Raw genomic sequence first — 13,110 nt, 5'->3', positions numbered from 1 at the left:
ACAAGCTCAGTAATGCATATTATGCCCATAGGAACGCATTGGGCTTATTCAGGACAGGTTCTGGGCAGGGACTCTGCTATCCTAGTTCCAGGAGGAAGATGGGCAGGGACTCTGCTGTCCTAGCTCCAGGAGGAAGATGGACAGGGACTCTGCTATCCTAGTTCCAGGAGGAAGATGGGCAGGGACTCTGCTGTCCTAGCTCCAGGAGGAAGATGGACAGGGACTCTGCTATCCTAGTTCCAGGAGGAAGATGGACAGGGACTCTGCTATCCTAGTTCCAGGAGGAAGATGGGCAGGGACTCTGCTATCCTAGCTCCAGGAGGAAGATGGACAGGGACTCTGCTATCCTAGCTCCAGGAGGAAGATGGACAGGGACTCTGCTGTCCTAGCTCCAGGAGGAAGATGGACAGGGACTCTGCTGTCCTAGCTCCAGGAGGAAGATGGGCAGGGACTCTGCTGTCCTAGCTCCAGGAGGAAGATGGGCAGGGGCTCTGCTGTCCTAGCTCCAGGAGGAAGATGGACAGGGACTCTGCTGTCCTAGCTCCAGGAGGAAGATGGACAGGGACTCTGCTGTCCTAGTTCCAGGAGGAAGATGGACAGGGACTCTGCTGTTCTAGTTCCAGGGGGAAGATGGACAGGGTCTCTGCTGTTCTAGTTCCAGGGGGAAGATGGACAGGGACTCTGCTGTCCCAGATGGACAGGGACTCTGCTGTCCTAGCTCCAGGGGGAAGATGGACAGGGACTCTGCTGTCCTAGCTCCAGGAGGAAGATGGACAGGGACTCTGCTATCCTAGCTCCAGGAGGAAGATGGACAGGGACTCTGCTGTCCTAGCTCCAGGAGGAAGATGGACAGGGACTCTGCTGTCCTAGTTCCAGGAGGAAGATGGACAGGGACTCTGCTGTCCTAGCTCCAGGAGGAAGATGGACAGGGACTCTGCTATCCTAGCTCCAGGAGGAAGATGGACAGGGACTCTGCTGTCCTAGCTCCAGGAGGAAGATGGACAGGGACTCTGCTGTCCTAGTTCCAGGAGGAAGATGGACAGGGACTCTGCTGTCCTAGTTCCAGGAGGAAGATGGACAGGGACTCTGCTGTCCTAGTTCCAGGAGGAAGATGTGCAGGGTCTCTGCTGTCCCAGATGGACAGGGACTCTGCTGTCCTAGTTCCAGGAGGAAGATGTGCAGGGTCTCTGCTGTCCTAGCTCCAGGGGGAAGATGGACAGGGACTCTGCTATCCTAGCTCCAGGGGGAAGAGGGTATTCCCAGAATCTCTATGTTAACCAAGGGGTTTTTAAATGTAACCTCAGTAGGTTAGAGAAGAGAAAAGGGCGGAAGCGGTATTTATGACGGTCATAAACCTTTCCCCCAGGCCAACGTCATGACAGTGATGTGGACACCAAGAAACTCTCGACCTGCTCCACTACAGCCCTGTCGATGTTAATGGGGGCCTGTTCGAACCCGCCTTTTCCTGTAGTCCATGATCAGCTCCTTTGTCTTGGTCACATTGAGGGAGAGGTTGTTGTCCTGGCACCACACTGCCAGTTATCTGACCTCCTCCCTGTAGGCCATCTCATCGTTGTCGGTGATCAGGCCGACCACTGTTGTGTTGTCAGGAAACGTATTATCTGTAAGACGAAAGAGAAAATGTATCAGCTTATTGTTCAATTATTATGACGTTCTTTCCAATACAGAAAGTGTAGTAACTATTGTTTCCAAACTTTCCAAACTGCGTTACCCACTCCAGCCAGCAGATGGCGACGAGCGTCTTTCAGTTGACTCTTCTTGCGTGACGTATAATGGACTGGACGGACGCTTCTTCAGGAACAACAAGGCGCCAACTCTTTCAACCACCCCGATAGCTTGCTAGACAACATAAAACTGAAACATTCAGGTTTTAAATATGTTAATGTTCATTAGCTGATCTCAGTGTTTAAAAACATTTCTGTTGACGTATTAACTGGTTAACTTGAACCTAATTTGCTTGTTCAATTTGCAAACTTGTTAAAGATTGATACTGAGCCTAGCACTAGGTTATTCGCTAATGCTAACTAGCTAACTAACATCACTGACCATGAGCTCACTAAACTACTCCTCCTCTGCTAAAGAAGTGGATGTCTGCTGTCCGGAGAAAGAAGCTCTGGCGCTGAACATTGTCGTGAAAGACGAAGAGGAGGATGATATTACAGTGAAAGGAGAGAAAGAACCGCTTAGAGAGGAAGAGGATGCTTTCTCAACAAAGGTGAAGAAGGAATACGTTTTGGGAGTGAAAGATGAGACAGAATATCTCATGAACACCCGTGAGTACTGTCTTAAACAGGGACACAAACTATGCAGTTGTTGAACTAATGTGTGGTTTTAAAGTGGCATTCTACTGAAGTTCTACACTTGAATATGTTGTTCAGTACTGTAGGAATTGTTAAAGGGTCGATCTGCCATTGGTACACATATTTTAGGGACTTTTCAATTCGATGTATTGAATTCTCCATGTGGTCTACATTAAAGTTCCCCTCATCTAGTATAACAGGCTTTTAAAATTCAATATTGAAGCATAATCTCTACTTAAAATATCAAAGGGACATATTCATGCCTCTTGTAAGACCCTATGATTTTATTAGACGGTTTTAAGTTTACTACTCATTTTGATGTTCTCATTAACACAGGAGAGAGACATGACTATGGTGGATCCTCTGGGGGGCCTCAACAACAAAATTCAATATTGGAACATATGTTCTATCTCTACTTAAAATATCAAAGGGAAAGGCATCCATTTTGTGGAACGACCCTTTAACATTTGCATCACAAACAAGATTTTATAAAATGATGATGAAAGTGGCCATTTTAGACATATTCATGCCTCTTGTAACACTCTGTTTGGAATAGACGGTCATACATTTACCATCTGTTTGATGTTCTCGTTCACACAGGAGAGAGACATGACTATGGTGGATCCTCTGGGGAGCCTCAACAACATCCCGATGCTGACGAGACAGAGAAGAGTCTCTCCAGATCAGAACACCAGATGGTACAGCTTGGTCTGGTCTAGCATACAGCTTGGTCTGGTCTAGCATACAGCTTTCTCTGATTGGGGGCTGGGTTTCTGTAAAGCACTTTATGACAACAGTGACATCAGCATCCATAATGATATGTGTCTGTGTCCCCTCTTTATGGTTACCAGGACAACACTAGCCCTTCCTCCCTCCCGGAGTCCCTGTATCGTGCCTCTCCCGGTAGCACCTTACTGCTGGGTATGAAGAGGTTGTCTGTGCTGCTGGTGGACTGCAGGAAAACAACGGGGCTGAGTGGAACTGTGAGAGGAGGAGAAGAGAAGAAAGGATCAGATTTGACTCATCAAAGTAAGTGCTGTAGTTTAGTTTTAATAAATAAAATAGATCTGCCCATTGGTATCTGTTCCCAATAGGGCTGTCCCTGACTAATACAAAAACAACTTTGCAGACTGTTGGCATTCTCTCAACCAGCTTCACCTGGAATGATTTTCCAACCGTCTTGTAGGAGGTCCCACATATGCTGAGCACTTGTTGGCTGCTTTTCCTTCACTCTGCGGTACAACTCATCCCAAACCATCTCAATTGGGTTTAGGTTGGGTGCTTGTGGAGGCCAGGTCATCTGATGCAGCGCTCCATCACTCTCCTTCTTGGTGAAATAGCCCTTATATAGCCTGAAGGTGTGTTTGGTCATTGTCCTCCATTGAAAAACAGATGACGGTCCCACTAAGCGCAAAGCAGATGGGATGGCATATCGCTGCAGAATGCAATGCTGTGGTAGCCATGCTGGTTAAGTGTGCCTTGAATTCTAAATGAATCGCAGACATTGTCACCAGCAAGCACCATCACACCACCACCTCCATGCTTCATGGTGGAAAAAGACACGACGGTTGGAATCAAACATCTCAAATTTGGACTCCTCAGACCAAAGGACAAATTTATGCCGGTCTAACGTCCCTTGCTCATGTTTCTTGCATGTCTCTTCTTCTTCCTTTAGTGGTGTTTTTTTTTGCAGCACCATGAAGGCCTGATTCACGATGTCTCCTCTGAACAGTTGAGGTGTAACTCTGGGTCTTCCTTTCCTGTTGCGGTCCTCGTCAGAGACTGTTTTCATCACAGCGCTTCAAGTTTTGTGTGACTGCACTTGAAGAAACTTTGAAAGTTCTTGACATTTTCGATGTTGACTTACCTTCATGTCTTAAAGTAATGATGGACTGTCGTTTCTCTTTGTTTATTTGAGCTGTTCTTGACATAATATGGACTTGGTCTTTTACCAAATAGGTCTTTCTCCCCCCTACCTTGTCACAACACAACTTATTGGCTCAAACGCATAAAGAAGATAAGAAATCCCACTAATTAACTTTTTTAACAAGGCACACCTGTTACGGATATATTCAATCTCTCCCTATCCCAGTCTGCTGTCCCCACATTCTTCAAGATGACCACCATTGTTCCCATACCCAGGAAAGCAAAGATAACTGAACTAAATGACTGTAGCACTCACTTCTGTCTTCATGAAGTGCTTTGATAGACTAGTCAAGGATCGTATCGCCTCAACCTGACACCCTACCTGACACCTTACCTGACACCTTACCTGACACCCTACCTGACACCCTACCTGACACCCTACCTGACACCTTACCTGACACCCTACCTGACACCCTACCTGACACCCTACCTGACACCCTACCTGACACCCTACCTGACACCCTACCTAACACCTTACCTGACACCCTACCTAACACCTTACCTGACACCCTACCTGACACCTTACCTGACACCTTACCCGACACCAGACCCGACACCCTACCTGACACCCTACACCCACTTCAATTTGCTTACCGGGTCCATAGACGATGCAATCGCCATCACACTGCCCTATTCCATCTAGACCAGAGGAATACCTATGTACGAATGCTGTTCATTGACTACAGCTCAGCATTCAATGCCATAGTAGTTGACTACAGCTCAGCATTCAACACCATAGTACCCTCCAAGCTCATCATTAGGCTCAAGGCTCTGGGTTGGAACCCTGCCCTGTGAAACTGGGTCCTGGACTTCCCGTCCCCAGGTGGTGAAGGTAGGAAACAACACCACTTCGCTGATCCTCAACACAGAAGCCCCTCAGGGGTGCGTACTCAGTCCCCTCCTGTACTCACTGTTCACTCATGACTGCACGGCCAGGCATGACTCCAACACCATCATTAAGTTTGCCGATGACACAACAGTGATAGCCCTGATCAACAACAAGACAGCCTATAGGGAGGAGATCGGAGACCTGGCCATGTGGTGCCAGGCCAACAACCTCTCCCTCAATGTGATCAAAATAAAGGAGGTAATTGTGGACTACAGGAAAGGGATGACCGAGCCACGGCCCCATTCTCATCGACCGGGCTGTAGTGCAGCCGGTTGAGAGCTTTAAGTTCCTTGTTGTCCACATCACCAACTAACTAACATGGTCCAAGCACACCAAGACAGTTGTGAAGAGGGCACGACAAAACCTATTCCCCCTCAGGAGACTGAAAAGATGTGGCATGGGTCCTCATATCCTCAAAGAGTTCTACATCTTGCAACAATTTCAATTATTTACAGTTCATATAAGGAAATCAGTCAATGTAAATAAATAAATTAGGCCCTAATCTATGGACTTCACATTACTAGGCAGGGTTGCAGCCATCCACCCACTGGGGAGCTAGTCCCACCCACTGGGGAGCCAGGCCCAGCCAAGGAAGCTGTCCGGGTGGCTGGTCTAAGACAATGTGGAGGTCCTGGACTGGCGTGGTTATATGTAGTCTGCGGTTGTGAGGCCGGTTGGATGTACTGCCAAATTCTCTAAAACAACGTTTGAGGTGGCTTATGGTAGAGAAATTAAGATGCAATTCTCTGGTAACAGCTCCAGTGGATATTCCTGCAGTCAACATGCCAATTGCACGCTCCCTCAAAACTTGAGACATTTGTGGCATTGTGTTGTGTGACAAAACTGCACATTTTTAGAGTGGCCTTTTATTGTCCCCAGCACAAGGTGCACCTGTGTGATGACCATGCTGTTTAATCAGCTTCATGATATGCCACAACTGTCAGGTGGATGGACTATCTTTGGCTAAACAAATTAACAAATTTGTGCACAAAATTTGAGAGAAATACGCGTTTGTGCGTATGGAAAAAGTCAAATTATGTATTTTACAACTATGAAGGTTATATACTGTATTTAGAACCACCTGCTCGATAGGAATCCATCGATGTCTGTGTCTTGAGGGTCCTAGAACTTTCTAGTTGTTTGTATTCTGACTTCTAAAACATAATGAATAAATAAGTAAGTAAACATATCAGTAATTACCAGGAAGCTCTACAACATAATTTGTTTTAAATGATTACATGTTTGAAAACTGGCCTCAGGTTGAAGGCAATGATATGGATTAAACCTCATAGCACTTTTATCATGGAGAGATTTCATTTTGGTCTCTCTTTAAAAAAAAAACATTGTCTTTGGCAGGAGGAAAACCAAATTTGGAAGAACCAGAGACATCCAAACCAGCAAGACGGCACCTCTGCTCCCAGATTGGAAAGCGTCCTACCAAGCTAGGAAGCCTGAAAAGTATGGGGGGTGACACACTGGAGAGAAGCCACACCATTGCGCCCAGTGTGGACATAGTTTTAACCAGTTAAGAAGCCTGAAAGCTCACGAGCGAATGCACACATGGGGAGAAGCCTTACCACTGCTCCCAGTGTGCAAAGATTTTTAGCCAGTTAGGATACCTGAAAGCCCATGAGCGAATACACACAGGGGAGAAGCCTTACCACTGTTCCCAATGTGGAAGTTGTTTTAGCCAGTTAGGAAACCTGAAAGTTCATGAGCGAATACACACAGGGGAGAAGCCTTACCACTGTTCCCAATGTGGAAGTTGTTTTAGCCAGTTAGGAAACCTGAAAGTTCATGAGCGAATACATACAGGGGAGAAGTTTTACCACTGCTCCCAGTGTGGAAAGAGTTTTAGCCAGTCAGGAAGCCTGAAAACTCACCAGCGAATACACACCGGGGAGAAACCGTACCACTGCTCCCACGGTGCAAAGAGTTTTGTCTATTTAGGACATCTGAAAGAACACATGAGACTGCACACAGGGGTGAAACCTTACCAATGCTCAGACTGTGGGAAGACATATTACTCATCACAGTCACTTAAAGTTCACGTGAGAACCCACACAGGAGAGAAGCCTTACCACTGTACCCAGTGTGCAAAGAGTTTTAGCCAGTTAGGACACCTGAAAGCCCATGAGCGAATACACACAGGGGAGAAGCCTGCTCCCACTGTGCAAAGAATTTTACCAAATTATGAAGCCTGAAAAAATACATGAGACTGCGCACAGGGGAGAACCCTTACAAATGGTCAGACTGTGGGAAAACATATTGCTCATCACAGTCACTTAATCATCATGTGAGAATCCACACGGCAGAGAATAAGTACTTCTAGTGTGTATATTGATATTTCACATCACATTGACTTAAAATTCATCAGAGAACATACACAGTGCTCCCGTTGTCTTATATTGTTGACTGACAATGTGTTTACTTGTTTTTACCAGATGAAAATGTACGTAAAATGTACTTGTACAAAGAATCCTAATAATACAGGGATATTTGGATGTGATGCATTTGCTCCGTTGTTGACATTTGCATTGTAGCAAATTGAATGTAAAGAAGATCAGGTTCCTTTTTTAAACTCTGACTGTGTGTTTATCTGAATGTAATTGTTGACATTTGCATTGTAGCCCACTGGTGATTTAATGACATGAAAATGTTCAGACTCTGTAATGGAAAACGTTAATTGTTTGTGTGTCCACATAACTGAGTATGTGACTAACCTTGTGAAACTGTCCTATTATAATCTCCTGTTCTTGGGACTATCATTCTGTGTTGCAAACCAATTTACACCTGTGTCCTTGTATGAATAAAGTCCCGCCCAGGAACAGGAAACTATAAAGATATGTGCTAATCACCCAATGCTTATTCTATCTGAGCTCAGAAATAAAGAATCTTGGTTTGACTCCAGCAGATCCTTATTTTATAATATAATATACATTGAGGGAAAAAAGTATTTGATCCCCTGTTGATTTTGTACATTTGCCCACTGACAAAGAAATGATCCGTCTATAATTTTAAAGGTTTATTTGAACAGTGAGAGACAGAATAACAACAACAAAAAATCCAGAAAAACGCATGTCAAAAATGTTATAAATAGAAGAGGAAATGCCCTGTCTGAGTGCATTTGTCTACCGCTGTTAACAATGACGCTAATGACAACCATCTCCTGGTTGATGGAAAAGCTTTCCCAAAAACGTTGTCAATTAAATGTTAGCAGATGGCGTTGTCAATTAAATGTTAGCAGATGGCGATATGAGTCTTTCAGGTGATGTTTCTTGCGTGACGTATAATCTAGTGGACGGTAACAGGAGTCTTCTTCAACAGCGACAAAAGGCTTCTGATTCAACCAAAGCGGTGGTTTACTAGCGAACATTAAACCGAAACATTGAAGCCCTTTCGACCAATCTTGTGTATATTATTCTTAGTGTTTTCAACATAATTCTGTTTACGTATCTACTGGTTCATTTAAACGCAATTTGCTTAAATTAGCAAATGTGTTAACAGGATACGGCACGAGGCTAATCTCCCGGAGGTCACTAAACTCAACGGAGAAAGAAGTTCTGGTGAAAGGAGACGAAGAAGCTTTCAGGATGATAAAGGAGGAAGAGGAGGCTATTGCTTTGAAAGAAGAAGTGGATGATATTACAGTGAAAGAGGAAGATGGGAAAGAGGTCAGAGTGGAAAACGAGGAGGTAGAAGCTTTCAGAATCAAAAAGGAGGAAGATTCCATAACATTGAAAGAAGAGGAAGAACATGTTGGAGTGAAAGAGGAAGAGGAGGCTATCTCAATTAAAGAGGAGGAGTCAGAATATCCAATTACAATCAGTGAGTACTGTCTTAAAAACAGGGGCACAAACTATGCAATTGTTGAACTAATGTGGTTTTAAATGGGGGGATTCTACTGAAGTTCTACACTTGAATATGTTGTTCAGTACTGTAGGAATTGTTTATTAAGGGGCAATCTGCCACTGGTTCATATATTTTAACAAAGGGACGCAAAAGTCAACCATTTTGTGGAACGACCCTTTAACACTTGCATCACAAACAATATATTTAGAAATCATGATGAAAGTGGCCATTTTAGGCCCTTTTTAGACATATTAATGCCTCTTGTAAGACTGTGATTGTAATAGAAGATCATAAGTTCGTTTGATCTCATTCACACAGGAGAGAGACATGACTATGGTGGATCCTCTGGGGAGCCTCAACAACATCCTGATGCTGACGAGGCAGAGAAGAGTCTCTCCAGATCAGAACACCAGATGGTACAGCTTGGTCTGGTCTAGCATACAGCTTGGTCTGGTCTAGCATACAGCTTGGTCTGGTCTAGCATACAGCTTGGTCTGGTCTAGCATACAGCTTGGTCTGGTCTAGCATACAGCTTGGTCTGGCCTAGCATACAGCTTGGTCTGGCCTAGCATACAGCTTGGTCTGGCCTAGCATACAGCTTGGTCTGGCCTAGCATACAGCTTGCTCTCTCTGGGTCTGGGCTGGGTTCCTGTAAAGCACTTTATGTCAACAGTGACATCAGCATCCATAATGGTATGTGTCCCGTCTTTATGGTTAACAGGACAATGCTATCTCACCCCCTTCCACCCTCCTGGAGTCACTTTGTCGTGCCTCTCCCGGTAGCACTTTACTGCTGGGTATGAAGACGTTGTCTGTGTTGCTGGTGGACTGCAGGAAAACAACGGGGCTGAGTGGAACTGTGAGAGGAGGAGAAGAGAAGAAAGGATCAGATTTGACACATCAAAGTAAGTGCTGTAGTTTAGTTTTAATAAATACAATAGATCTTCCCACTGGTATCTGTTACCGGGACAACCAGTAGGGCTGTCCCTGACTAATACAAATACAGCTTTGCAGACTCTCTCAAATCTTAAACTGCATTGACTGCTACTGTTTGGCTGGTGGACCAGTCTTGGTACACATGGGAAACTGTAGAGTTGCAGTTCTTGACACAAACCGGTGTGCCTGGCACCGAATACCATACCCCGTTCAAAGACACTTCAATATTTTGTCTTCCCAATTCACCCTCAGAATGGCACACACACAATCTATGCCTCAATTGTCTCAAGGCTTAAACATCCTAATTTAACATGTCTCCCCCTCTTCATCTACACTGATTGAAGTGGATTTAACTAGTGACATCAGTAAGGGATCATACCTTTAGCCTGGGTTCACCTCGTCTGTAGCTCAGTTGGTAGAGCATGGCGCTTGTAACGCCAGGGTAGTGGGTTCGATTCCCGGGACCACCCATACGTAGAATGTATGCACACATGACTGTAAGTCGCTTTGGATAAAAGCGTCTGCTAAATGGCATATATTATTATAAGTCATGGAAGGAGCAGGTGTTCTTAATGTTTTGTAGACTCAGTGTAAAGCACTACAGATAATCAAGTGCTATTTGCATGTGATGCATTTGCTCTATTGTGTCCAGCAGGACAAGTAGTTCTGACATCATAATACACCCTTCTGATAATCAAGTGATATTTGGAATGTCTGGGTAGTTCTATATGACCCCTCTGATAATCAAGTGATATTTGGAATGTCTGGGTAGTTCTATATGACCCCTCTGATAATCAAGTGATATTTGGAATGTCTGGGTAGTTCTATATGACCCCTCTGATAATCAAGTTCTATTTGGAATGTCTGGGTAGTTCTATATGACCCCTCTGATAATCAAGTTCTATTTGGAATGTCTGGGTAGTTCTATATGACCCCTCTGATAATCAAGTTCTATTTGGAATGTCTGGGTAGTTCTATATGACCCTCTGATAATCAAGTTCTATTTGGAATGTCTGGGTAGTTCTATATGACCCCTCTGATAATCAAGTTCTATTTGGAATGTCTGGGTAGTTCTATATGACCCCTCTGATAATCAAGTTCTATTTGCATGTGATGCATTTGCTCTGTTGTTTACAGGTTTATTCGTATTTTATAGAGCGTGGCTTTAAGGGAATAGTACCGTCACATCTAGATTCAAACTAACGTGAAAAGTGAGCAGAGAAAATGTGTATTAACATGCTACCTATTCATCTAAGTTATTCTGCCCTTGAAGTGCGTTCCCATGCAAAACTAGACAGATAGCTAACAACTAAGTCGTCAATAAAACTTCCAAGGCGTGACTTTTCTTGAATTAATATTAAACGTTTAGGTTGTGAAACTACAAAATACAGAAAAGAATATACTTTAGTGTTCAATTCACACCGACATACTGTAGCTGTACATTATACATTTCAAGTTGAAGTTCCATAAATACAAAGCACGTGCCAATGTACCATGTATCTGGCATGATGCCAAACCATATAGCTAATTGTTACTCATATGGTAATTGGCTAACTCCTTTAATTACTCTAATAATGTGCAACCACCTCTGTACAATAACAAAGCATGTTACACTAGAAACAGTAACAAAACCTCAGTATTGCATGTTTTACAATTCGTTTACATGACGCACGAGCAGGAATACAGCTGACGACATACATGATTGGCGAGGTAATTTGTGTGAGTAAATGCAACCAACTGACATTGATAAGTAAGCAATTCTAGCAATAACAAGATTATCATCACTAGCAACATGCTTGAATCGAACTTACAAACAAATATTTTCCGAGGATGAAGCGTGACAAGAAATAACTGCACTGAAAGACCTGAACCGTAGCGCTGCTTCGATGCGCGCAAAACGAATTCTCTACTTACTGTTTTCGTACAGTCTTTCTAAGTACCAGAAAGCTCCACTAGGGGCGATAAGCACCATGGAACACAATGGAAATCCATCGTTACCACGGTAATAAAACAGTCTGTTACCTTCTGACAGGATGGCGGCACAGAAGTATGTATTCATTATCTACATATTCATATTAAGCTTCTACGTCTGTGAACAGGAACGTATTAGTTGTAAGACGTAAGAGAAAATATATCAGCTTATTGTTAAATAATTATGACGTTCTTTTCAATACAAAAAGTGTAGTACCTATTGTTTCCAAACTGCGTTACCCTCTCCAGCCAGCAGATGGCGATGAGCGTCTTTCAGGTGATGCTTCTAGCGTGACGTGTAATGGACTGGACGGACGCTTCTTCAGGAACAACAACACGGATACTATTTCAACCACCTTGGTAGCTTGCTAGACAACATAAAACTAGAAGATTGACCCTTTAGACCATGTTCATGTACATTACGTAATCTCAGTGTTGTAAACGCAGTTCAGTTGACGTATTAACTGGTTAACTTTAACCTAATTTGCATGTTCAATTTGCAAAATTGTTAAAGATTGTTGCTGAGCCAAGCACTAGGCTAGTAGCTAATGCTAGCTAGCTAGCTAGCTAACATCCCTGACCATGAGCTCACTGAACTACTCCTCCCCTGCTAAAGAAGAGGAGGTCTGCTCTATGGAGAATGAAGCTCTGGCGATGAACATTGTCGTGAAAGAAGAAGAAGAAGAAGAAGAGGATATTACTGTGAAAGGAGAGGAAGAATCTTTCAGAATGAAAAAGGAGGAAGAGGAGGCTGTTATAGTGAAAGAAGAGAAAGAACCGTTTAGAGAGGAAGAGGATGCTATCTCAATAAAGGTGGAGGAGGAAGACGTTTTGGGAGTGAAAGAGGAAGAGACAGAATATCAGATTACCACCAGTGAGTACTGTCTTAAAAAGAGGGCACAAACTATGCAGTTGTTGAATTAATGTGGAATTTTTAAGTGGCATTCTACTGAAGTTCTACACTTGAATATGTTGTTCAGTACTGTAGGAATTGTTAAAGGGTCAATCTGCCATTGGTACATATATTTCGGGGTCTTTTAAATTCGATGTATTGATTTCTCCATGTGGTCTACATTAAAGTTCCCCTCATCTAATATAACAGGCTTTTAAAATTCAATATTGGTGCATAATTTCTACTTAAATATCAAAGGGATGCAACAAGCACGCATTTCGCGGAACAACCCTTTAACATTTGCGTTTTAGGCCCCGTTTAGA

The 13,110-nt window shown here is 43.6% G+C and overlaps 1 protein-coding gene across 1 annotated transcript; it reads left to right on the top strand.

Moving 5' to 3' along the window:
- Positions 1-1,871: 1,871 nt before the first annotated feature.
- Positions 1,872-12,862, top strand: LOC124021642 (DEK domain-containing chromatin-associated protein 2-like). The gene is made up of 8 exons (XM_046336778.1): positions 1,872-2,294; positions 2,922-3,019; positions 3,173-3,350; positions 8,644-8,964; positions 9,307-9,404; positions 9,710-9,893; positions 12,512-12,708; positions 12,851-12,862. Exons 1-8 carry the CDS (start codon positions 2,069-2,071, stop codon positions 12,860-12,862), a joined length of 1,314 nt encoding a protein of 437 aa, XP_046192734.1. The 5' UTR covers positions 1,872-2,068.
- The last annotated feature ends 248 nt before the right edge of the window (positions 12,863-13,110 follow it).

The sequence above is a fragment of the Oncorhynchus gorbuscha genome, unplaced genomic scaffold (assembly GCF_021184085.1).
Source record: "Oncorhynchus gorbuscha isolate QuinsamMale2020 ecotype Even-year unplaced genomic scaffold, OgorEven_v1.0 Un_scaffold_1156, whole genome shotgun sequence".
NCBI lineage: Eukaryota > Metazoa > Chordata > Actinopteri > Salmoniformes > Salmonidae > Oncorhynchus > Oncorhynchus gorbuscha.
Note: the sequence above shows the minus strand (reverse complement) of the source record. Positions and strands in the feature narration are given on the sequence as shown.